The sequence below is a fragment of the Brachycentrus maculatus genome, unplaced genomic scaffold (genome assembly GCF_059751285.1).
Source record: "Brachycentrus maculatus isolate JH-2025_06_01 unplaced genomic scaffold, ASM5975128v1 h1tg000037l, whole genome shotgun sequence".
NCBI lineage: Eukaryota > Metazoa > Arthropoda > Insecta > Trichoptera > Brachycentridae > Brachycentrus > Brachycentrus maculatus.
This window is the reverse complement of record NW_028280791.1, coordinates 1,307,379-1,335,000: the sequence shown is the minus strand read 5'-3', so window position 1 is coordinate 1,335,000 and position 27,622 is coordinate 1,307,379. Positions and strand designations below refer to the sequence as shown.

At 30.4% G+C, this 27,622-nt stretch overlaps 2 protein-coding genes across 2 annotated transcripts in view; one reads left to right on the top strand and one right to left on the bottom strand.

The window, feature by feature from the left end:
- Nucleotides 1-4,856, top strand: part of LOC148312652 (coiled-coil domain-containing protein 42 homolog) — a 21,961-nt gene extending 17,105 nt beyond the window's left edge. Inside the window, exons 6-7 of the mRNA XM_088276172.1 lie at nt 2,933-3,080; nt 4,144-4,856. Of these exons, the coding sequence (XP_088132298.1) occupies nt 2,933-3,080; nt 4,144-4,301 (306 nt within the window). The 3' untranslated portion in view covers nt 4,302-4,856. The remainder of the gene's footprint in view (nt 1-2,932; nt 3,081-4,143) is intronic.
- Nucleotides 4,857-6,739: 1,883 nt separating this feature from the next.
- Nucleotides 6,740-27,093, bottom strand: Ccdc114 (Coiled-coil domain containing protein 114). The gene is made up of 10 exons (XM_088276004.1): nt 27,016-27,093; nt 25,893-26,015; nt 23,612-23,806; nt 21,133-21,272; nt 19,609-19,783; nt 14,618-14,800; nt 13,997-14,147; nt 11,870-12,041; nt 10,788-10,923; nt 6,740-6,889 (listed from the first exon to the last, which is right to left on the bottom strand). The coding sequence occupies exons 1-10, from the start codon at nt 27,091-27,093 to the stop codon at nt 6,740-6,742; spliced, it is 1,503 nt and encodes a 500-aa protein (XP_088132130.1).
- Nucleotides 27,094-27,622: the final 529 nt, after the last annotated feature.

Sequence of the window (27,622 nt, the reverse complement as noted above, 5' to 3'; positions counted from 1 at the left end):
ATATATATATATTGTCTAAGTCTGCTTTCCTGTTTCTCCAATTGAGAGAAACAGGATAGCAGACTTAAAAAAAATATATTATGAAAACCATCCGTTAAGTAAGATTCTATTTGACATTACTTAAGAACGATTCACCTGACATGGGGAAAATTTCAAATGATAATAATTAGGTTATATTATGGTGGTTGATTGAAGTCTGAGCATCCCACGTCTAACTGGCATGCTTATTCTTTATTTTTAAGAGGTTTCACTTTTGTCACGTGTACGGTACTGTAGGCGCATTCACATTTATTCTAATTTTTATTATTATTTTAATTCAAACGAGCTTATTCTGAGCTCTTAAAGAGACTTTAAGAGATTATATCGCAACAATGCTCCGTTTTTAATTTAAAAAAAAAACATGTGATATGAATGTTCCTCTAATAATTGTTAAAATAATATATGGTTGTCAAGCAGGTACTGAGATTTTAAAAAAAATCGCCTGATAATTTTTAATATCACTACTACTACTACTACTGCTGCTACCATCACGCCGTTTCTCTGCAGGGGTAGGCAGAAAGGATGGAACGCCACACTTTTCTGTCCTGACATACACTCCTCGCCTACTTCACATCCATACACCCAGTCATACATGCCCTCCAATTACGCAGACTTTTGACACTACCACATTTTACGTTCTGATTGATCTGATCGTGCCTTTTCAAGTCTTTTTCGGTGGTCCTAGTTCTGTTTTCCCGCTCATATTCGCCACATATATTTTCTTAGTTATTCTCCTGTTATCCATTCGCTCCACATGTCCATACCACCGTAAAGAATTCTTCCTAATCTTTTCAATTATTCCTCATTCAGCCTTACATTTCTTTCTTATGTCTTCGTTTTTAATTCTGTCATACAATGATTTTTTTAAAATTACTTATCCACTTAATATTTATTTAGATAAAAAAAAATATCGCTCTCGGTACGACACGTAAAAATGCGCTCTATCCTCCATTTTCTAAAGGTACCCTAGTTTTCAGAATCGCCTTTTATTTAGTGCAATAATAAAATTTTATCTTTTATTCTAATTTTCATAATCATATTCTTTTTAATTTGCACTATTTATAATATGCGAATTAGTTTTGTACATTTTATCGAAGCATTGTTTGTTGTAAACGTATATTACCTGCTTGAATATTAAACATTAATTAGGTACTAATTGGACTGATTAGTACAGTTTAGCAGCTTAACCTGGAATTACTATCTGGTTAGGTATAATTATATGTATGTAATTTTGCAACTAGTGTTTCGTAATTGAGAGATTTACATCATTACATTTTAATTAAATAATATCCTGTAATACTCTCCTAAATTACAGATGACAAAAAAACTAAACAAATTCTTTCTTATGCTTTTCACAGTTATATACAATAAACAGTTTTATCGAAGTATTGAAAAAATAAAATGCGCAATGTCTGGGACTCACTGCTTTACTCGACAAAAACCAAGTGTCGTCTCTTTAACGCCTGCATCCTAACAGTGTTGCTGTACGGATGTGAGTCGTGGCACCTCGCCAAAGCTCAAAGCAAGAAACTAGCAAGTTTTGAAAATAGGTGCCTGAGGCGAATACTGGGTATGAAGTGGTATGACTTCGTCGGGAATGACGATGTGAAGAGAAGAACTCAACAGCCCCTCATACTGGAAGTCCTAAAGAGGAGAAGGTGGACATGGTTGGGGTATGTCCTTAGAATGCCACCTGAGTGCATCAACCCCTCATGTCTCTTCATGTGTCTTCCAACCCCGAGGATTCCGGCGCCCCGGAAGGCCGCTGACGACCATTCACCGACTATACTCAGTGGATCTTCGAGACGCCGGAATGACCTGGGAGGAAGCCAAGGAGATGGCGCGTGACAGATTGACTTGGAGACGTCTCGTGTTGGTCATATGCTCCACCTAGGGAGCGAACATGGAAAGAAGAAGAAAAAGAAGAATTGAATAAAGCCACGATTTTAATTTATAAATTTCATAGTTAAAATCCATACTAAAATACCATATATGTTCCTTAGTGGATACAATTTTTCTTTCTATTATTTGATGAAAACAATTTAGAATTCTTTTACATGTTTTCTTAACACTTTAAGTAGCTTGGCACCGTAGAAAAAGGTTTTTCCGAAATACTCAAACTAAAGCATTCAATAGTACCAGATTAATGCACCGTTTAAATTGTAAAAAAGGTGACGTATATAAAGGTGACGTATAGGTGAAGTATACGCAAATAATTTATTTATGAATTAGTGATTTTTTTTGGTTTTTTACTTTGATTTTAAATTAACACGTATTGGATAATGAAGTGAATCATGTTGAGAGTATGTCCAAATATTTTACGCAATTACAAGAAATCTTACCATTCACAGGGTTTCCGACCTTTCATTGGCTGTTTCAAGTGATTGCTTTACGGATTGACTCCAAGTATTGTTAGTAAAAATCTGGTCTGTATTTGAGTATAACAAAAAAAGTCATTGTACAGTGGCATAATTCAGTTGAAATTTAACATCATTAAACATTTCTAGTATTATAATCAAGATTTTTTTTACAGAAACGATTTTTTTAAAAGAAATATGTAAACCTGGGTTTACAAACTATTATCGGCTGGATAAAGTATATATTTGCTTCAACTCATAAAACTGTTGGTAAAAAAAAAAAACTATCCTAAGTATAAAAATATTTAAGTTTAATATACATATGTACCTATGTACTTGTATACCATATAAAGTTTTAGGCGTTGTTTAAGACGATACAGCTCGGTCAAAATTTAACCTAATTAATAAAAGTTTCTACTTTATTCTTTACATGAATTTCCACAGATTAATTACTTGAATTCACATAACAAATATATTCCTAATTCAATTTGTCAAATAATGACTTGCCAGTTGATGAATGCATTTTTATATTTCAGTTCAGATATGATACAGCTCGCAGTGAAAGTAGAAAGTGGGAACTGGTCCTAAACAGAGTAAAGGAAACCACAGCTGAGAAACAGATTGATCTCGCAAGAGTGCGGGACAGCCTTTGGGACTTCTATTGTACTATTTGTAAACAAAAAGGTGAGAGAAACATTTAATTTAACGAAATTAATATTTATTGCCTTATTTTCTCGCTTGTCCTTGTTTCCTATTTTTGTTTTAATGTAGCGTTTCCGTAAAAACGTGGGAACATTGTACAATGAGGACAAATTGATAAAATGTTAATCTTTTTTTGACATAAAAAACATTTTTTTAAAACTCGCGATAAAAATAGGATAGGTTACTTTTTGGTCTACCTCACCTGGGAGATTCTCAGTAAAAACATTAAATGAGATTTTCAACAATTTATAAGCTTTTGTATTTCAGAAATAACAAAATAGAAACTTAATAATCAAATAGAGGCTTTGTGGGATATTCCGTATTTTTTTTTTAATCCTTTAAAACCCATAGAGACTTATCTCAGTTAAGAAAGTTAGGACAAGGAAGCTAAATGTGAAAAAATTATCACAAATACCCAATTGCAAATACATATTTTTTCAATTCATTCTATAACTGTGGCGGGAATCGAACCAGCTACGCAAGATTCGCAGTCGAACGTCTACCCAATTAAATCACTGTTAGTGTTGTCATCTTTTTTTTAATGCAACGTTATCCTTGTTTTCACAAAGTATGGCATAAGATACATTATTGATAACTGTATAGAGCCGCGATTTTTGCTTCAGTCTGATTAAATGGAAAATAATGAAAAGAGATAGCGTACGTGTGTAATATGTTCAATTTCACAATGTTCGTGAATATACAATAATTTAGCATCTGTCAAGAAACGCGTTATCAGTCATGAGCAATGTTTACTAGTGCTGTGACGTTCAATTGATGGCGCTGCCATTGCAGCCAAAAAATACTGTTTAAAAAAACATGTTTTTACCTGACACGTGTAAAACACCTGTTGAAGGTACATAAAAACACATGCATATTTTAATGCAACGTTGTGTCGAAATTTCAAAGCAATCGGGGAATAACTTTAAAAGATTTGAGATTTTGAACAAAACAACATTTACATTTTTATTTGTATAGATGAGCGACAGATGAATACAAATGTATATGATCGGCTTTAATTAATATATTAAATAATTGTTATTTTCAGGTATGGAGCCTACGGCTAGTTATGACGACTTTGATACCCAACTCATCCACGTGTTCAAAGGAATCAAAGAGCTGAGAAACATAGTTATCAATTCGCAGAAAAAAATGGATCAGAATATTGCATCCAATGTTAACCATACACCACAGAAAAATAATTAATTTTACACTTTGATTTTAATATAACAATATTCTTTAAATATAAAGACACTATTTGAATATAATAGTACTATTTAAATATAACAATACTATTTGAATATAACAGTACTATTTAAATATAACAATACTATTCAAGTACTTGCAAGTACGGATATTATGTAAAAAAAATACAGTAAAAACACTTTATCTATCCTTTTGGATATTTTTAACGTCGAACTCGCAAAGCTTATTTAGATAAAGTTTTTATCTAGTTGTTTTATTGCTTATTAACATTACAAAGAAAATTATATTTAAACTCGTTATGTTGTTTTTTTATGTTTTTATGTACTAAATATATATGCCTATAAAAATACTAAATATGCTTTATACTAATTACTATATATGCTTATAAAAAGTTACTAAAATATTTTTAGTAAGTACCCAATAACATATGTTTTGTTTACCAAATGTTTCAGTTTTTAATTAAAATATATGGATAAGTTAACATTACAATGTGAAAAGGCTTTTGTTCATTGCTTATATCCAAAACCATATTCACTTATTTAAAAAAAAACTTATTACACACTTATATACCTGCCTTTTTTTAATACTGAAAACTTTCTATGGTCCACCTCCATAGTCTAGTGGTTGCCGTGTTTGGGTACCATGCCGGATGACGCCGATTTATTCCCACGGAGATCAAAATAAATATTAGAACTTTATTGTACCTGATATATAAAAATGGTCACCTTTGCCTTCAAATAATTTACAATCAAGAATTGCTTCAATTTTATCCAATGCCATTTCGGCTGTCCAAATTTAAAACACAGTAAGGGACATTTTTTTGTAGTAGTTTTTTTTTTGCATTTATGGACTAAGTAGATTCTACTTAGTCAGAAAATGCAAAAAAAAATGTACTACAAAAAAATGTCCCTTACTGTGTTTTAAATTTGGACAGCCGATTTGCTGTATTTGCGGTGATGAGAGTAAGAAGTAAAATAATAAAAATAAAAGAAATTAAATAAATACCGGTGTGTGTTTTATCATTTAAATTCAATTTGTCACCATTTTAATAAAATGTGATTGAAATTAATGTATCGATTCATATATCATTTCAAGAGATGGCGGTACGGAAAAATTTATATGAAAAATGTAAAAAATTCGTATCAAATATAATAAATGTATATATGCAAATTTTCAAATAAAAAAGTAATCAAAGTTATTAAAATCATGAGTAGGATTGTCAAAAATAATTTTTAAAATGTTAGGTAGTTTATACAGCGCCTTTTTCGTAAAATACTACCTCTAGAGAGCAAAAAATTATATCACACAATATTTTGATTGGTCACATATTTCAAATTTGAAAATTTAGCATCTTCCGTAAAAAGTATTTAAAAAATCCCTGTTTAATTTATTTAAATTTGAATACATACAGTATATTATTTGATAACATTAGTAAATAAAATAATTAGTCGTTGGTTTAATGTTTTTATGTATGTTTTTTTAATATAAATCATAAAAGTACACAAAAATAAAATAAGAAAAAATTCTCTGACTTTCTCTGCATCTCATGAAAATAAGACACAAATGTTGTTACACTTATATTATAATGCATATAATATATTATATATTTTAATACACAAATATTATAATGCGCGAAAAGTGGATACGTTTAAATCACCACTTTATAGTAAGTTTTTTTTATAATTTCAACTCGTTGTTCGTTTGTTGAACAATGCATTATCGTAAATGGCAAACATTTAACTAATATTATGACACAGATAACAGCTAAAATTGACAGGCGTCAAATGCCAGTGCTTTCATCTTAAAACTATAAAATGAATGACCCTGTGTAATAATGAATTAATTAAACCATATCCGCTCCCTAGGTGGAGCATATGGAGTCCACAAACTGTCTCCAGGCTTTTCTGTCGGCTGCCAGCTCCCTTGCATCCGCGTCCCGAAGTTCTGACGAGAACTGCCGACGAATTGTCAGCAGTGGTCGTCCTGGGCGGCGCGAACCTGATGCCTTGTAAAAGAGGCAAGCTTGATTAAGGCTCTCAGGAGGCATGTGGAGTACATGGCCAAGCCAACTGATCGCCCCTTCTTGAAGACAGTTGTGACCAGATTTGCTGCGTCCTACGCCTTATCTCTTCATTCCTCACAAAGTCAAACCACCGCACGCCTAAAATTCTCCGCAGACACCTATTCTCAAAGCTTAGTACACGGCTGCTCTGGGCCCTTGTGAGGTGCCATGTTTCACAGCCGTATAAGAGAACAGGAGCAATGCAGGCATTGTATAGGCGGCATTTGGCCTTCACCGATCTCCATATAGCCTTCATATTGTTAAATGCGCACCCTGCGAGTCCTAATCGTATAATAATATCAACGAAAAATGTATACATTATGAACACTTCAGTATTCAGTATTCTTGTATTGTTTGAGTCAATTTGGATTTAAGTCTAAGATCTGACGGAAGATTTTTCTGAAAAGTTTGTTCTGGATCTCGTTTTTTTGGGTTCCTTTCCCGTCATTTTCACTTTTATAGGAATCTGCGGCGTGCTCACAAATTTATTCTTATTCCTTGTCTCTTCAAGTTTGCGCACTCTTTCCTGAAAATATAAATATTTTTTTAGTTTTATAATATATTATTATTTATTCAGACACTAGTTTACTCATTTCATTAATGGATTCGAAAGTTACTTTGTGGTATTATATATCCATTTTTTATTTAAATTTTACTTGGTAAATACGCTGTTTGAAAACTATGCGGAATGCATCAAAACATGTCGCTCAATCCTTTTCCACAACGTTATATTTCAAAAATCGTCAATTTTCAGTTGTGCATATTTTCGGCATGTACAGAAAATGTACTTTATCCCAGGAAAAGCGACATATTTTAAACTTAGTATTTACCCGCTACAGGGCACAAAGTGTTGTTTTTACATTTTGAAGAAAAGGTATTGTTTAATTATTTTTTTAAATATCCTAAATATTTTTAAAATGGAGAAAAAACATTCAGGTTTTACGTAAAAAGATCTGTTGCACAGTAAAAAGTTCAATAAGTGGATTGATATTTATTTTTAAAACATTTTATTATATTTTAAAACATTTTATGCTTTTTACCAAGTAAATCTTAAATTAAAAATGACTAAATTATTCACCCTATGGATGATACATCAATATTAATTACATAGGAATCTTAGACCATTGCTTATAAACAACTTCCAAAATTTTATGCAATATGGGTGTACAATAATTGGCAGAATAGTAAACGTTACACAAGTGTATAAATTGATCACCCAACCAGCCAAATGTCAGACCTTAGGCCCTGAGATACTCAGACTTCTATAGTATTGCGTTTAAAAATGATAGATGTTTTATCTGAACTCATGAAATAATAGTAACTTTAAACATAAAGAGTAAATCCACTCACGGCATATGCTATAAAACTTACACATTTGAAGCATAAATAGGGCCAAGACAAGCGGTTTTGCATGAGCCGTAGCTAGATTTCAGAGTCGCTTAGACGTCAGGTAATTCAAAAATCTCATGCTGAGATTTTTTTGCTGAATTTTAATTATTGTATCTGAAATTTTACTGTTTAAACAAGACTACTGGAAACTAATTCAATAGCTGAGAGAATGTTATTTCGATCGAAAAGTTTTATAATGTAACATGTAACTATATTTGATGCGTTTGTAACTAATGTCACTAGCTTGTGTTTCACAATGTAAACACATCTGATAAATAATTCACCCAATAAATCAATTCTAGTCGTAGAATCGTACTAAATAACGTAGAATTCTACAAACTAAACATCAACACGGTCGATAAGGCTATTACGAGTATATTCAATTGAATATACTCCAAACTGTATATTTTAGCTTGTATGCGTAAGTTTATCATTGGTGTAATTCTCAAAGCTATGTTAATATTAACTTTGGATACCAAGGTTCATCGGGAAGACGAACCTTAGTAAAGTAAATATATAGTTTGTATACACATTAATAAAATAAATAGTCATATATATATATATATATATATATATATATATATATATATATATATATATATATATATATATATATATATATATATATATATATATATATATATATATATATATATATATATATATTTATATATTTATACATATATATATATGTATATATATATATATATATATATATATATATATATATATATATATATATATATATATATATATATATATATATATATATATATATATACATACAAAGTTTCGAAAACACTACTACAATAACTATTATGAAAAGAAGAAAAAAATGAGTAATCTGAATTTCACTCAGGTTTTTAAGATACATACTAATGAGGATATCAATTTTTTTAAATGTTTTTCAATCCTTCTGGAATCAAACCCGCAACCTCATCAATTAAGCAACAAAAAAACATATAAAACCACATATAAAACCGTGTGTAACCATTTTTTGAAAAGAAATCAAACTGGTGTCCTGTTTATTATAACTGTTAGTCATCGACTTAAGATAACCGCCATCTTCTTATTAATTTTTGTTACATAAATACATAGTGAGTAAATCGCTGATCCTACGAACTAATAATTAAATTCTTTGTGTCATTATCAATTTAAGAAAATATAGATTTTTATAATAATTAGATAACTCGTATGCGACCTATGATAAATCACATTTCAAAAATAGTCTGCGGTTTAGGACCACTTTCATGTATCATCGGTAGAAAACACAATCATACATAGTCTACGTCACTGTGAACTTATTCGAGTACCATTCTGAATAGCTCCTCGTATCCTTTGCACTAGATCAGGGGTGGCGAACAAAGGACCCGCGGGTCAAGCAGTGACCCACGTGATAAATCACCTTACCCGTTTGAACTTTTAGTTAAGATTATTTTTATATCATTTTTATATTTATGAAGCATATGGAAGTATGGGCATTTACGGGGCTGACGACCGTCATAGGCTGGTTTAAGTGATCGTTTAAATAATAAAAATTAAAATGGTATTTTCTGGCGTTTCTCGTGTGTACGATTATAATCCAGGATTCGGACTTCACATACTAATATGGAGAATACTAATCAAAAGTTTCTGCTTAATAAAAAGCTTCTTTACATCTCACCAATAGATGTCTCTAGTGAAGTTCTAGTGATTCAAGAACAATTTTTTAAATTGGTTGATATATATATATATATATATATATATATATATATATATATATATATATATATATATATATATATATATATATATATATATATATATATATATATATATATATATATATATATATATATATATATATATATATATATATATATATATATATATATATATATATATATATATATATACATATATATTTATATATATATATAAATATATATATATATATATATATATATATATATATATATATATATATATATATATATATATATATATATATATATATATATATATATAGAACTTCCAAGAATTTGAGTAGTGTGGTTGTCAATAATGGGTAGAATTGGTAAATGTTACACGTTTGTAAAGTGATCCCTTAAACCAGCCTATGACGGTCGTCAGCCTCTTAATGCCCAGACTTCCATATTCTTCTTCATCTTTGATGAGATGTCGATAAATAATATGAAAATAACTCCTGTAATTGAAGATAATCCAGATTTTGTGAACAAGTATTTGGACACACTCAAAATGTTGAAAAGATAATTTTTATTTTAAGCTTGCATTCAATAAAAAATAAAAATCGATTTATAAATAAGCTACTGCGCTATCCAAACTATGTTTGGATTGACATATGCGTGCGAGCAGTTATATTTTTCTATGAATTATACTACCCCTTGGTCTACTACAAACAAAACCTGTCGATAACTATCGTTCTAGGTCTAATGGACCCTTATATAAAGTATGGTATTTTCTTTACTTGTAACTCTCGTGTAAGTTACATATAGTTTTCTCCATAAATTTACATATTATGTGAAAAGATTTAATAAACCCAAAATCACGGCTGCGAAATCGACTTCGTTCATTGAAATTTCAATTCCCAAGAGGGGAATTGAAATTTCCTTGGCCTTGGGTTCGATTCCCAAGAGGGTCAAAATAAATATTGATATTGGGTGATTTTTTAGTCTCAAATTTATTTAATATGACCCTAAACTGGTATCTAATGCGGAAGTTCTGCTGATCACCTTTCCTTCATGTATTTAACGATTAAGATAACACTGTTTATAAACGATGCAGTCCCTTATTCTCCACTGGATGCGGATAAGGGTCGAAAGAAGAAGAAGAAATTTTAAAGCTAAAACTTGTAACCTTTGTTTTAATTACTCAGCCTATGTGTCCCGCGAAATGATTTTTTTATTTATTTAAATAAAAAATAAAACAAATTCGAACCACTTTCAAAAAAGGTTCGCCATCTCTAATCTAGACACCGAGTCCAGCATTTAATGCAGCGCCGATACACAATTTGCGCAACACACTCGGGGACTTACCGTATAATACGAACAATTGACAACGTCCAAAGTTTTCCGTTCGATTGTTTTGAGATACAGCATCACGTTGTTATTATCAACTTCAGTATTAGTTCCCAACAACTGCAGAATTGGGGCGGCGTCACACTGCATCATCCTGGAACGGGGAATTGGGAATTGGGTATTACGGGGCGTGACGTGTCAACACCGAACTACGTGCATTGATACCTCCCAAACATACCCTACAGCGCCGGCGGGTGAAATACGTACGGGTGTTTGATGGAGAACTTTCCGATATCGAGACAAGAGAATCGAGGGGAGTGTGCTGGGTTTTCATGAGAAATACATTGTGTCATTTAGAGCGCCACTTTTCAGTTCAACCTTGTAATAGTTTTATTTTAAATAATTGCAATACTAAACTTTATAAAAAATCCTTTTTAAAAAACTAGAACTTTGTTTTTAACCACTATTATTTTTGGTACTTTTGTTTAACCGGTTTTGACAGTATACGTCAAATTTGAGAGTATACGTCCATCCCTGAAGATGACAAGGTTCTTGTTAAAACCGGTTGGAAAAAGTATCATAAATAAAAGTGGTTAGAAACAAAGTTCTAGTTATATTTTATAAAGTTTTATAAAATGTGCCACAAAGTATCTGGAACACAAATTTAAGATTTTTTTAAAAACTAGCTAACCATCACGCCGCTTTCTCGCAGGGGTTGGCAGAGAGAATAGAACGCCACACCAATCTGTCTTTCCAAACAATTTTCGCCTCTTCCACATTCATGATCTCCTCATACATACGCGCTGATTATTCTGACTCCTGACCTGACCACTTCCAAGTATTAGACATACTTAATCATAACTCCGTTTACTCGTATTTTATAAAGCGGATCTCTTGGCTACATAATATGCATAAGTACACAGGAGTACGGAGCGTCGAGGAGTTGTTTTGGGCTGCTCAAAATAGGGACACTTTCCCACAAGTAATAGTGAACGATAAAGACCCGACACGACACGTAATGCAGGAAGAAGATTTAATATTTTGCACTCAGATCTACAAATTTGTTTGAATATTAATTATAATGAATATAAAAATCTTACTTGAACAAGCTTTGTATATCGGACATCGAAGTATCTAATTTGATTTGCGCTCCAATCGCGTTATCCTTAGCGGTACATGTTGCATCCTTTGTCCTCTGCAATAGAGCCTTTAGCGTATCCAGTGTTTCTTGTTCTACAGCTTCCCTTTCACGTTTTTCAGTTCTCATGTTTTCTATACATAAATAAAAAAAAATCAAGAATTACTTCAATCAAATAAGTAAAGGTTTGATAATGTTGCAAGAACGCAAAAAACAATTCTACACAGGCAAAGCATGTGCGTGGTTAAACAATATGTTATGAAATTAAACTCGATAATCCTAGAATATCGATAAGTGAAAAATCAAGAAAAACCGTTCAATAAATAAACAGTAAGACATAGAAAAAAATTTACTGAGAAAAATAAAAGAAATAAAATATGTAATTTTTGTTGTTGTTTTGTACCGACATTTCTTGGTGGAACTGAATTTTATAGAATAAAATAACAACTACATGTTTTATTCACATAAATTTAATTTGACCAGTGACCGGGTCTCGTCGTAACCGACATCATCTGGTGATACATGTAGTTCTTATTTTATTATAAAATATATTTAAAATAAGAAAAAGTATTTGTTTTTATAAATATAATTCCTAAAACATTGAAGTACCTATTTACATCCTAAAATGTAAGAGTAGAAAAATCACCAGTGAATATGGATTTCTTGAAAAAAAAATCATGTAGTTTTATACATCGAACTACTTAATGTAAAATAAACGTACGTGATTGTTACAATTATTTCATATAACCATGGACTTAGCTACCTGAAGCGCAGGACTAATCACTTGTCATTCATGTATTTAACGATCAAGAAAACACTGCTTCTAAACAATGCATTACCCTATGCACCATGGGTCGGATAAAGGAAACACAACACTCGTTTTTTATTGATCTTTCAAATCTGACATATTTTTATGTTCGATGCTTATATGTATAAAATATGACAAGATACCTTTTGCTTTCAAATCTGTATGTTATCAGATTCAGGCCAGAGAGTATGTACCAAAATGATCAATTTTATCGATCTCTGATTTACTGCAAACGTCTCTATCTTAACGGCATCTTTAGTGTATCTGGATATCTATAACTCCCTCATTCTTTCACCCCCACAGTTCCCGCAACCTATAAATTAAACCCTCTTCCAGCATCGAAAGGGTAACAATTTCGTAGATTTTTATCAAGCGTCTGCCACTTCGGATTATATTTATTAGGATGTTTATAATGTCCGGTACGTACTTGACCCACAGAAATTGATTTACCCTTAAAATGGGTTTTGACTTTTACTTAAGTACTTATTTGTACACGATTCCTACTTTCATTAATGATTCTTTTTTTATATACTTTACTTATAAGATGCAATATTTAATTATGCAAGAGTTGTTAATACGTTAGTAAGCTTTTACCAATTTTCGCCAAATGAAATCATTTCAATTTCAATGGGAAAATGTCTTTGTTTTCAATGTTTTGTTTGAAAAAAATTACCATTTCATATTATCTCCTTAGTACGGTTACATCCTAAAGTAAAAACACGATTTAAATGGTATCCAATTTTCAATTTAAAGGGTTTGTCGAATATTTTCAAAAAAATAATAGCATTTATATTCATTTTTAATAATTGTAGGGGGATTATTTCAAAATATGATAATATGTTTATTTAAAAAGCACCAAATTCATAAAAAAGGTTAAAATATTATTTTTTTATATTTTTCAATTGTAATCCTTGCAGGAAATACAAAAATCTTCTACATAACGTTTTTTTTCGTAAGAAAAAAATACTTGAATTTATACACATTCAAAATACATACATATTTTAATACAAACGTAAATGAATATTTTTCATCATATTCATAAGTCTTACCATATATTGTAGATAAAGATTTGTTATTTTTTAGTTCTTTTTCCAACGAATTTTTATTTTTTCATGACTTCTTTTAAAGTGAAATTAAACATTTTTTAAGGCTACATTTAACTGAATTTTGTGACCATTTGATTTTATATTTTACAGACAATCAAGTATTTATTATAAATATGAATATTTATAATAACAAACTGTAGTTACTAAAACATTTCAAAAATATAATATAAATTACCCAAGCTGACCCTCAAGTCTGCCACGCTGGTAACCAATGCTTCAAGTTCTTGGTTGACCTCATTTACATAGTTGAACAAAGCATAATTCTCTTCGTCCTGCTTCGTGAATTGATTGATAAGTCTTTCGAGATCATTTTCTCCAGCGAATTCCTGAAAAACAAAGTTTGTTCAATATCACGTATTCTGAATGTACAATCCATGACAGAGCTTGAACTTACTGACGATCAGAAAAGGAATAGAACACCACACCAATTTGTCCTTGCAAATGATCTTCGCCTCTTCCACATTAATGCATTTCCTCATACACTAATTATAAATACAATAATTAAGTCATAAATTAAAGCCTGAAGAGGGCAACAGGCTGTTGCCGAAACTAGTTGGTTGTCAATAAAAATATGAGTGGATCAAAAAACAAAATCTTTTTATTTCTCAAAACAATATTTCAATATGATCCACAAAGTTAATGTTTTCAATATTCAAACCAATAATTTAATAATGAACATGTAACCAAGGTTTGATTATTTTAGAACTGCTAAAATAGTTAGTATTTTAAAAGGGATGCCCCACCAAAAAAGTGTTAGAACCATTGTCCTAGATTTGACTCATTACTAGATAGGTACCTGTATCTGTTTAAATATATCCTTATGCCTCTCCTGCATCGCGATATCCTTGTCTCTTTGCGCCCTTTTCTTCGCAGCCTCCTTGGCTTCAAGTTCAGCCATAACTCGCTTAGAACCTTTCACGGATAGGAACTGCTGAAGCTTGGAATCGTGATCTAATTGACGTTGTAGCTCTCCCATTTCCTGTTGACGAACAGCAAAATCATATCGTTAATGCTCAGATTCCTGTTTATTGCTTCCGATAGTCGAATCATATACGAATATTTTCATGGTAAGAACTACAGTGCAACCTTTCATAACGAGAAATTCAAATAACCAGCAAAATAATGTGAAAAAGTTACTGCCTTTACGAGTGACATTTTGCATTGCGAGAGATAGGTTAAGTCTCTTTTTCAAATTAATCTATGAGTCGGGACTTCCACGCCAGTCAAAACAAAAAATGTTTCGCTTAAGGAATAAGATTCTGGAACAAATTACGCTTATTTTTATCAGAGGTTCCACTGTATAATTATAGACACTTCATGTTGTTGCAATTTGTCTTAAAAAACTCAAAATACAGACAAACATAAAAAAAAAATTAAAAGGCAATAAAAAAATACCATCCACAATAGTTACAATTAAAAGGTGAAAAATACTCGAATCTAAAAAAAGTTAATCTTCGAAATACCAAAATGACTTATATTTGGGAACCAAATACTTTCATAACCTTCTACAGATATAAAAAAAAAATAAGGTGTAAAAATTTTTTAAAAAATAATTCAATGCCTTATTTTAATCGAAAAAAAGACATACAAAATGAAAAAATACAATTTAAAAAAATTATAAAAAATAAAAATATATTTAAATCACTCAAGAGCATAAATAATTTTTAAAAATTTGTGTAACTCCCTTTCCGAGCACAAGAGCACGAGATTTGTCTTTTTATTGGAGAAAATAGCGTAGCTAATTTTAACTTCGTCAAAAATAAAAAACATAGAAAATAAAAAAGAATATTTAAACTTTATTAAATAAATAAAATAAAAAATAAAAATAAAATACTTGACTACATTGACTACATTTGCAAACAAAAATATTTCACACAACATATTTTGTTTAGGTCTTTTTTGATAATGTGTCATAGCGTAGGTTGATTTCTAGCCCTATCTCTTTTTCTCCGGTTCAATTCTATCCTCTCCCTTTCGCACCCTTTTTTAACATTCCGAAAAATGCAAATTGGAACATTTTTTTTTGTTGTTGCAACTGTTTTAGTACTCGCTTTGCCTCGATTCGATAAACGTGTTTAAATCGCTGATCAAAGTTCGCTAAAACCGCGTTATGAAATCGTAAACCCATTCGCGCTAAATATGTATTATATTTAATAATAAAAGATCTTTAAATAAATAACAAATCAAAGCTATTGTGAAGAAAAATGAGAAGCATTACAGTGTGGAGTTTGCAGTTCTCCTTAGAGGAAACCGAAGATCTTCATACAAAAGGTCAGTCCATTTACTCCATATCCTTATCGTCCATTTCAGCTGTGATATTTTACAATATTTAATACCCTACTTTGTGAACTAACTTACACGTCATCTTATGTTAGCAAATTCATGATTATGCCTAATGTAGGGAAAGTGAGAATATAATATACAGAAAACGATATACATACATGTAAGTAAATTACTGTTATAAATGTTTGTTTGTTCAAAAAATTCAATCTCCAAGTTATTCATCCATTAATTTGAACTTCTAACTCAATGATGCATTTGAATATGCAAGTGTTTTTATTTATCTATGTAAATAAACTGTTAGTTTCGGTTGTTCAAAAATTTAAATCTCTGATGGATCTTTTTAAACAGCTTTTTTTGACGCAATGGCAGCGCCATATGCTATTACAGCAACACATGCAATACTAACCATTGCTCATGACACCTGCTGGCATTTTCAATATTTTGGATTTTAAAATTATTTTAAAATTCAATATTATAGTTTTTAAAATTAGCACCGCATTGTAAAATTAATTGTTTTGTGAATCGTATGCATTGTTTTTCATAGTTTTTTAATATTTTCATTGCGTTGTGAAATGCAACATAAAATGTGTGCTTTCTATTTTATTTATTTTTATTTAAATAACTGAGCCACAGCAACTTTGGCCGGATACAGCTAGTTTTTTTTTAAATAACTATTATTTTATGTTTTATAAATTAGTATTTTTTTAAAGTTTTTAACGATTTCATTACATTGTGAAATAAAACATAGCATTAAGAGAGTAAGTAGTACACTAACAAACCACGCTATATTTACAAATAAGTTTTTTAGACAATGGCGGCAATCGGTAGAACATCTACCGATTTTAGTTTTTTTAGAGATTTCAGAAAGTGAACTGTCGATCGAGTTTTGCAAGAGTATTAATTTTTCTATTCCATTTTATTCTTAACTTAACGAGGTTTGGCAGATAATGTTAAATACGGACGGTTATACTTTTAATTTTCTGCTGATTGGAGCCATAAGCTGAAAACCTTGATTTTTTTTAACATAAAGTGGTTTGCAAGTGAACTACTCAAGAAATGAATGCTTCCTATTTGTTTTTCTTTTCCATTTTATCAGATTGAGCCACCGCGACGAGTGGCCGGAAACAGCTTTTTTTTATAAATTAGTATTATTTATAATCAGTATGTGTTATCATATTCAACGTGTCCTACGTAAAGTGCTGTAACTACATTTTTGTCAATTTTGAGACATTCGGTGTTTGTTATCAACTGACTGTTATCTACGAATTAAACAAACAAACAAAAAATGTATAAAATAAATAACGCCTAGTTTTCAGGCGTATAAGACGCTATCTACGTCGAATTTTCGAAATGAACTCAACTCCTAAAACGCTAACTACTTAATTTTGATAAAGCATAAAGTTTTAAAAGTATTGAATACATTATTTTATCGTGTTTTTTAATGCATAATACTAAGTTTTAAATTTCAGATAAAACCGTTAATCAATAAAAAAAATACGTTGAAGAAATCTTCTAGATTTTCAGATAGAGTACTTTACGTAGGGGCCGTTGTATTGTTACATATTATAATACTGTGCAAAAAACTGCTTCAATTAGGTAAAATAATAATAAAATGAGATTTTGTGTTTTTCAAACAAAATATAATATTTTATTTACCTTTTTATGTTTATCTAGCCCAGAGGTTCCCAAACTCTTTTATCTCGTAGGCCCCTTGCCTTACCTGATATTGATTTTTATCAAATTCATTAACTTCAAATGTATTTTTGACAGCCGGTATATGTAGTGTTACTCACTTTGAACCACACATGTTAGGTTTTATACATTTATATTTTAAATTCAAATTAAAACATAGACCCCTTGCAAGTTGTCATAGACCCCTGGGGGTCGATATAGACCACTTTGGGAAGCACTGATCTAGCGTATACATGGGTTCGACAACACAAATCACGCCCGTAGAAGCATAATATGAAGTTTGTAGGTAAAAGCATAAACTTGAATTGAATTAGAACAAGCATTCTATAGCAATAATTACTAACTAGTTTAGTTGTTAGATTCGCAGAGTTTGTTTGTGTATTCATGCACTCGAGTTAATTAAATGCATATTTATACAATAATAAACCAGTGTGTTGTGCACGTATAAATTACTGGACTGGCATTCTGCAAACCCCGAATTTTGCAAGTAGGTTAGTTGGTTATCCGTTCAATATTTGAAATATTTAAGACGAATATGTATACGAATAAAAGATAATCCTGATCGTTAAATTCATTACTATTGGAAAAAAAATAAGTGCTATTTTCGTATTATATTATTTGATAGAAAAAAATATTCTTGTGCAAAATAATAAAAAAAAAAATCAAAGGTTTTTTAAGAAATATTTGTTAGTTACCTAAGAAAATTCTCCTTACCTATTATGTACAAGGATTTAAAGCATATTCAGTAAATAATAAATTAAAAAGTTTCATCCCTGAAAACAATATATACAATACATTCAATATCTAATGCCAATTGAGATTTTTCAAATAGTTCATTAGTTTGCTTTATTCGGAAAAATCGAGAGGGTTGACGTTCATTTCGGTACAGCGCCAGCGTCAGATTGCCTGGTCAAATTACGGTGTCCGTATGTGTGGGTTTTGGAAATGTTTTTTTCAACATTTTTATTGATTATTTATAAATTAAAATCCAAAAAATTTATATATTTAGCTCTGTTTCTCTCTAAGGCAAACTACATTCTATCATTAAATTTATTAATTAAGTTGAGAAAATAGCCTAGTTGTCTTGTTGTTCCTTCCCAAATTACCAAAATATCATCTTCGTATTAAACCATTGATGATTTTTTGGTAATTTGAGAAAGAACTACAAGACAACTAGACTCTTTTCTTAACTGAATATATTTAATGATAAAATACAGTTTACATTAGACAACAAATTCCCTAACCTGAACCCATAACAATAACTTTCGTCAGATTTAGAGTAAACATATTATTTTTTACATCTCATCAAAGATGAAGAAGAATATGGAAGTCTGGGCATTTACGGGGCTGACGACCGTCATAGGCTGGTTTAAGAGATCGCTTTTTCACACGTGTAACATTCACCAATTCTACCCATTATTGACTACCACACTACTCAAATTCTTGGAAGTTCTTACAAATAGTTTACATTAAAACTATATTTTATAATTAAACATATTCAGTTGATTACTGAGTCTAGTTGTCTTGATGTTTTTTCTCAAATTACCAACATATCATAACTGGTTTTGATACGTAGATGAAATTTTTGTAATTTGGGAACGAACAAGAAGACAATTAGACTCTTTTCTCAACTTAATTAATATATTTAATGATAAAATGCAGTTTGCATTAGAGAATAACAGAGGTAAACATAAACATTTCTTGGATTTTAATAATATAATCCAGATTTTTGGACACACTCAAAATGTTGTTTTAGTAAACATGCTTAAGAATCCCTGCTCTTGTTTTGTTTAGATAATTTGTCTTTCTTACGTGAACGTGGTCCACTTGATCAGTTTGCGCCTTTTCCCTTATAAGTTGAAGTTTTCTGCACCACTCCTCTCTCTGATCATACAGAAGGGTCGATTGCTCCACAAGTTCCATCATGGTGTTCTTCCCAGTCGCCAGTGTGTTCAGAGTCTTGGCCCAGACAATGTTGAAGTTCGCCCTTCCGTAAATAAACTTCGCAATTGTACTCGTGACTTTAGAAACATACAATGAAAAGTTTCTAGAACTCGATGAAATGAAATTTTAGAGGAGATGATGCAGATTCGAGAGTAATATTTATATAATTTTCAAAATGGAGAAAATTGAATTACGTCGACGTTAAACGAAAACATGCTAGAAGACAATATATATATATATATATATATATATATATATATATATATATATATATATATATATATATATATATATATATATATATATATATATATATATATATATATATATATATATATATATATATTTATATGTGTATATATATATATATATATATATGTATATATATATATATATATATATATATATATTAATACATATATATATAAATGTTAGTGTATGTGTCCCTACATATTGTATGTAGGTACGTGTCATATTGACTCCTTGAAAAATATGCCCCATACAATAGCCAAATGGGAACAGTTTTGTTTTAAAAAATGTCTCGAAATGGATTGCAAGGTAAATTGGGCTAATATTCCAAACATAAATTATGTATTTATTTCATTAATTGATTCGGCAGTCACTTTGTGGAAATATCTATCCATTATAAATATAAGTTTTACTTGGTAAATACCACTTTTTTAAAACCCATTGTGAAACGTGTTTCGTGGCATTCCACATCATTTTCAAACACCGTGTGTGAAGCTAAGTCCAAATTTTAGAGTTGTATCCTTAGGACGTTGAAAGAAGAAGATCCTACCTCCTCTTCATCCTTCATGGTCCAAAGGACGCAACTCTCAAATTTGGACTTGGCTTCATAAACGGTGTTTAAAAATGATGCGGAATCCATCGAAACACGTGTCACAATAGATTTTAATAAACAGTGGTATTTACCGAGTAAAATTTAAATAAAAAAATCCTTCCATTACAAAGCGTAGATAACTTTAACTTCTTGTTCTTAAACTGGTCCAGAAAGTTAAAGTCACAGTCATGATGTCTGTCAATTTTTATTTAAAAAAAACGGGCATTCGGACATATCGCTCACTCCTTTCAACAACGTCATATTTCAAAAAGCTTGTTTTCTGTTTTCTGAAAAATTTTCAGGAGATCTTAAGAATATAATAAAATGTATTCAAAATAAATATCTAGCCACTTATTGAACTTTTTAGTGTGCAACAGATTTTTTTTGCCCTGTAGCGGGTAAATATTTAGTTAAAAATATGCCGCTTTTGCTGGGATATAGAACATTTTCTAGGCATTCCGAAAACACGCACAACTGAAAATTTACGATTTTTGATATATGAAATTGTTGAAAGGAGTGAACGAAATGCTGGTCGATGAACAGGCTCTCACCTTTCTTGCAGTAGATGGTCGATCTCCTGTCTCATCTTGAAATTGTTGGTGTTGACAGAGTTGAATCGTTTCTTGGCCACTTCCAGGCGGTTCTCCAGCTGAGCCACCCTCTGCTGATTATGCACGGCACGTACGGTGGCCTTCACAATACACCCGTGTTTATACAGGGTGGCGCGAAATTAATCACCCCATCGGAAGATGTTACAATTTTTGCAAATAGCGTTGTACGTGAATCATATGACATGTGTAAACAAAACATGTATAAAAATTTAACTGGCTTTATTTTTATTAATGTAACTATTTTTGTTAATGTAATGTAATGTTTATTATTTTTAATGTAACTATTTTTTATTATATACTTTTTTAATATAAAGCTGTATAATTCCCAAACAAATCAAATAAATAAATAATTATTAAAAATAGACAGTTCCAGTATACAAACAAATTGACAAAACGGGACGTCTGTTAACTAAACAGCCGCAGTATACAAATGGATTGATAAAACGGCCACAAATGTGTATATCAACTCTGGCGGTAGCCACTTGATGGAAATCATCTTTTCTACTTAACAAAAATAGAAAAGTTCAAAAAGTGTGTCGGGTTGTGGTCCCGTGGTCGCGTTAGTTTGTGGTCTCGTGCTTAGTGTCGCAGACTCTTGAGTCAGAGTTTCTCCAAAGTTCAAACCCACTCTACCACAATTTGATACCTTTTGCTAATAGTATGAAATTAAAGTGTGTTTGTAAATAATAAAAACACAAAAATTTATCTTTTTTGTAAATAATAAAAAAAGTTTTCCATTACTCAAAACGATTTTTTATTTCGTAGAAAACTATTTTAAAACAAAATTGGATAATTAATGCGCCACCTTTATTATTTGTTTATATACTGCAGCTGTCTTGTTTACAAATGTAAAACATGATTAACGTACAACGCCATTTGCAAAAATTGTAGCATCTTCCGATAGAGTGATTCATTTTGCGCCACCCTGTACAATATTATGCCTCAACGTGGAACATGAAACTGTTTGCAGTGTTGTCTCAGCGACAGCCTCTACTACACTTCATGCTCGCGGAGAGTGAATGAAAAAGGAAAATAAAGCTGCTCGTAAAAATCATGCTTCGTCACGGATACAAAACCTTTTTTTTTTATTTTGTTTTTGTGAATAAAACACGCCATTTTATCCATTACTCAAAAGTTAAAATCAAAATAATTCAAAGATATATTTTTATAAGTAAGCTGAGTGCCCAAAGCACATGTAAGCTCACATTTAACTCAGATATATTGTTTTTAAAATGTAAGTGATATTACAGTACCTATTTCTGCTTTTCATTTTTATTTGTGTAAGAAAAAACTACTCTTTAAATTTTCGAGACGAATCAAACGTTATTATTTACTTGATTTATCTCTATTTTTTAACTCACCATAAGTGAGAAAAATGTCAATATTGAATTTATAATTTAAATACATGCAGGGAATAGAATAAACGGTGCTTTTAACAGTGATTGCAAATAAAAATATGTCCATAGAAGCCAAGCTAGCGGTTCACAACGGCGTGCTGGTACCGACACTAATGTATGGAAGCGAAACATGGAACTGGCAAAGGAAGGACGAAAACTGAGTGAACGCTGTTGAAATGCGCTGACTCAGACGAATGTGTGGAAAATCATTATATGACAGAATTAAAAACGAAGATATAAGAAAGGAATGTAAGGCTGAACAAGGAATAATTGAAAAGATTAGAAAGAGTTCTTTACGGTAGTATGGACATGTGGAGCGAATGGATAAAGAGATGTGGCGAATGTGAGCGGAAAAACAGAACGAAGACGACCGAAAAAGACTTGGCACGATCAGATCAATCAGAACCTGAAATCTGGTGGTGTCAAAAGTCTGCGTAATCGTATGACTAGATGTATGGATGTGAAGGAAGCGAGGAGTGTATGTCAGGACAGAAGAGTCTGGCGTTCCATCCTTTCTGCCTACATCTGCGGGGAAACGGCGTGATGGCAGTAGTAGTAGTATTATTATATATATATATTTTATATATATATATATATATATATATATATATATATATATATATATATATATATATATATATATATATATATATATATATGTATATATATATATATATATACATATATATATATATATATATATATATATATATATATATATATATATATATATATATATATATATATATATATATATATATATATATATATATATATATATATATATATATATATATATATATATATATATATATATATATATATATATAAATATATATATATATATATATATATATATATATATATATATATATATATATATATATATATATATATATATATATATATATATATATATATATATATATATATATATATATATATATATATATATATATATATATATATATATATATATATATATTTATGTATTAAAAGTAAATTGGTGTCTTATTTCATACCTCTTTGTCCGTTGTCTGCTTTGACTTGAGGGCAAAAATTTCCTTTTCTAATTGTTTAAAAAGAAAGCTCATTTCCTCGATGTGGAACTTCTCGGTTGCAATCTGTTTGGTGAGATTCTCTTGTTCCACTAGAAGTTCCGACATCTCGTTACTGATGCAGATGTCTCGTTTCAAATTCGCGGCTGATTTGGACACCTAGAATGTGTGAGACTTAAGACGGGGACTTGGGATAGCTTTGATATATAAGGTGTTTTTTTTTTGGAGGAAAATAATTCAAATTTCTCGCAAAAAAAATTATGGTGGCACTAGCCTTGTGACATGTTGAGCCATCTTGTATAATCCATATTAGATTAATTTTATCAATACATCTGCTCTGAACAAAACAATGTTTTTAAATAAATTTAATTGAAATTTATGACTGCAAAATTGCTTGTATTTTTATACATAATACTTTAACAATGCGATATTTGCATTAAATAAATCAACTTACATCTGATAAAAGATTGTGGAAATAAGCATGACATATTTTTTTAAATTTTAATGACAAATGAACCAAACGTGTTCTGAAGAACTAAAAGACTCAGAGGGCATTCGTCATCAATAGGATATTAAGACACTATAAAGTATTTATTGTTCGAACGTGTTTCATTATAAAGGTTGTTATTTTAGAAGTATACAAATTCAAATTTTCCGCAATAAATTGATGGTGGCACCCGCCGTGTGGTATGTTGTACCATATTGTTGAAACCACACCAATATCACACCAATGCCATGCAACTGAGTTACGAAGAAGTCAGGTTTTGTAGCGCTCTTAAATCTCAAAATCAACTGTCAACTGTCAAATTGCAGTCTGTAGAAATATTTTTGGCAGTTTAAAAACAAAACCTCTAAAAAAAACACCCTAAGCTATTCTAGGTTCTATGATTTAGGGACTCGGTAGAAATGAGTATTGAATTCATTACCATACTTTAGGATTTTGCCATAGAGATATTTAACATACATACCTGTGAGAATGGATTTGATTTTTATGTTCAATCCTATCGCGTCTGATTTATGTAAAAAAACAACTGTGTAGTTTATTCTCATATTTATTTTATTTGACTAGTGGCCGGGTTTCGTCGTTACCGACATCATCAGATACGTGATGTCGATGCCCAGTCTAATGATGGCGGTAACGACAAAACTCAATCACTGGTGAAATATAATAAATGTGGTTAAATATATGGTTGTTATTTTATTATTTAAATTGCAGTTCCACCATGAAATGTCAATACAAAACTTTAAGTATAAACATATGGCTCACTCTTTTCAACAACGTCATGTATCAAAATTCGTAAATTTTCAGTTATGCATGTTTTTGGAATGCCGAGAAAATGTACTTTATCATATTAATTATTTTTTAAATATACTTAATATTTTGCAAATGGAGAAAAAACCTTCAGGTTTTACTTAAAAAGATCTGTAGCACAGTAAAAAGTTCAAAAAGTGGCTTGATATTTATTTTTAAAACATTTTATTATATTCCTAAACTTTAAAAACGATCTCCTTAAAAATCAAGTTTTTTTGATGTTTGACGTTGTTGAAAAGAGTGAGTGATATGATACGTTCAATTATTTATCATTCTTAACCCTAGATGACTAAACATTATCCACTTTCTTTTGTATTGATCTCCTAAGCCTAAAAATTCTGTTTTTGAAAACGCATCCATTTTCTCAAAAACGACTCTAATAATGAAAAAAAGAAAAAAATTAAGAAGAAAAAGCTTATCGGCTATAAAGGATGACAGAATGTTGATTTTCATGATTGATTAGTTTATTAGTAAATATTAAGACCACCTGAACACTGCTTTTGAGTTTTGAAGGTGTATTTTTTTCCTTTATATATTAATTTTTAAATCAAACAGATTTATTGGGTCTACTAAGGTATATTTTATTAAAAAACACATAAAAATTAATATTGTGACTTCGCCATGTTATGAAAATGCTATAACTAGGCGAAACATTTGTCACAATATAAATTTGAATGTGTTTTTTTAAATAAAATACAAATTACTACACTCAAAAAATCTGTGTTTGATTTAAAAATTAATCAATAAATTAAAATGGAGTTCTTCAAATTAAACGCCAACCAATAAATACTTTTTTCGCGCTTATTATGTCTCTGAAGCCAAAAACCTATTTTTTTCATCAACATCCCTTCATAAAACAGTCACCACACGCCCTTGATATAAATGTAACGTAAATCACGAAGCACCAACTTTGTAAATACATGTTTACATTACCTTTACATCTAAAATTAACTGTTCGTATTCTTTTTGTAACCCCTCGAGTAGTTGCCTTTGCTTCCTTATTTTTGGTTTCGACGAACTAATCATGTTTGCTCTCTCGGTCTCCATGACTCGATACTGGAAGAAAAAAGGTTTAAAACATTTTTATAGCTTGATGTAAATATACCCCATTCACAAAGAGTATCAAAGGAGGTTTTTTTAATTCAATAATACGAGTAATATGTGTTTTTGAATTGGACGACCATCAACTTTTGTATTTGCTCAGGACTTTTAATTTTATTACATATATTTGTATAACATTACCAAATAGGTCAATTAAACATTATATTTAGGAAAATTTTAAATATATGGAGTAAACGCTGTTAAAATTTTACATTATATTAGTTTAAACGATTTTAAAAGCAACAAACTTGTTAATTTTTAAATCTTTATAAATACATGTAAATAAAAATAAAATAAAAAACAAATGTTCGATCGTGTAAAATCATAGATCTTTCAATGTTTTTTACTGATTGCTTTTTTATTTGCTGATTTTAACACAATGTTTCATTCAAATACGTGGGACGGGTAAAAAATGCATGTGTTGAACGTAACAGCTACAAACGGAACAGTTAACATTGTTTATGGCGGACAACAAGCTTCTTGACACTGCTGCCGCCATTGATTTTTTTTTTCATAGATATTTTAAAAAAAATCACTATCTTTGTGAAATTATGGATATTATTTACTGTTTGTGCATTCACTTGGTGGTATAAGATAATTAAATTAAAAACAAAAATTACTTGTTTTTTTTAAAAACCATTTTGCTTTTATATTTTAATGCGACTAGTTTCGGAAGCTACAGATGCTTCCATTTTTAGATAAAAGCTTCCGTTGCTTCGGAAACTAGTCGAAAATAAATATTAAACTCAAGTGGGATAAAACAAGTGTTTTGTTTTTAATTTTAAATTATGCATACAACAAATGCGTGTTTTCTATTTTTCTTTATTTTCTATTTACCCAGATTGATCCCCAACAACGCGTGGCTGGGTAGAGCTTATACAAATTAAAAGCCCTGTAAATGTCCAGACTTGCATATTCTTCTTCATCTATATTGAGATGCCAAAATAAAGCTTACCTGTCGCTGCAGCCTTGCCAACTCATCTTCTGCAATTTTATCCAAATCGGTTTCTTCAGCTGCCAAATTAATTGCCATTTTGGTTATATTTTTACAATGTACTAAAATGAATTGTTAGCCTTCGCGCCTACTTCCTGTAGCTATAAAGGGTAATGATACAATACGTAATACGTTACTAGGAACATGTGCTCCGAGTGTGTTTCTATGGCGACCCTGCGAAAGCTTTTTCGATAACTTGTTTTTCGTGGTATGAGACGGGACATTCAGTGGGCGGGAATTATGAAAAATTACTTCCTGGAGGCTTGAATTCTGTCACATTTTCCAGTTGAATAAGTCGAATTGTGCCTAATAACTTTGCTGACTCAATCTAGGCGTGTGAAAAACTCAACGAAGGTGTAAAATGTTAGTGAGATGAAAATATTGGTGATGATACTAATATAAGAGTTTCTGCTCAATAAAAAGCTTCTTTTCATCTCACCAAGAGATGTCACTAGTGAAGTTCTAGTGATTCAAGAACAATGTTCTAAATTGGTTCATATATATATATATATATATATATATATATATATATATATATATATATATATATATATATATATATATATAT

What these genes read in the sequence shown, in the direction of transcription:
- Ccdc114 (XM_088276004.1), bottom strand. Translation starts at nt 27,093, where the DNA reads ATGGCAATTAATTTGGCAGCTGAAGAAACCGATTTGGATAAAATTGCA. An exon ending in GATATACAAAGCTTGTTCAA is followed by an intron (nt 10,924 to 11,869) that starts GTAAGATTTTTA and finishes TCCCCGTTCCAG; the next exon opens with GATGATGCAGTGTGACGCCG. An exon ending in TCAATTGTTCGTATTATACG is followed by an intron (nt 6,890 to 10,787) that starts GTAAGTCCCCGA and finishes TTATATTTTCAG; the next exon opens with GAAAGAGTGCGCAAACTTGA.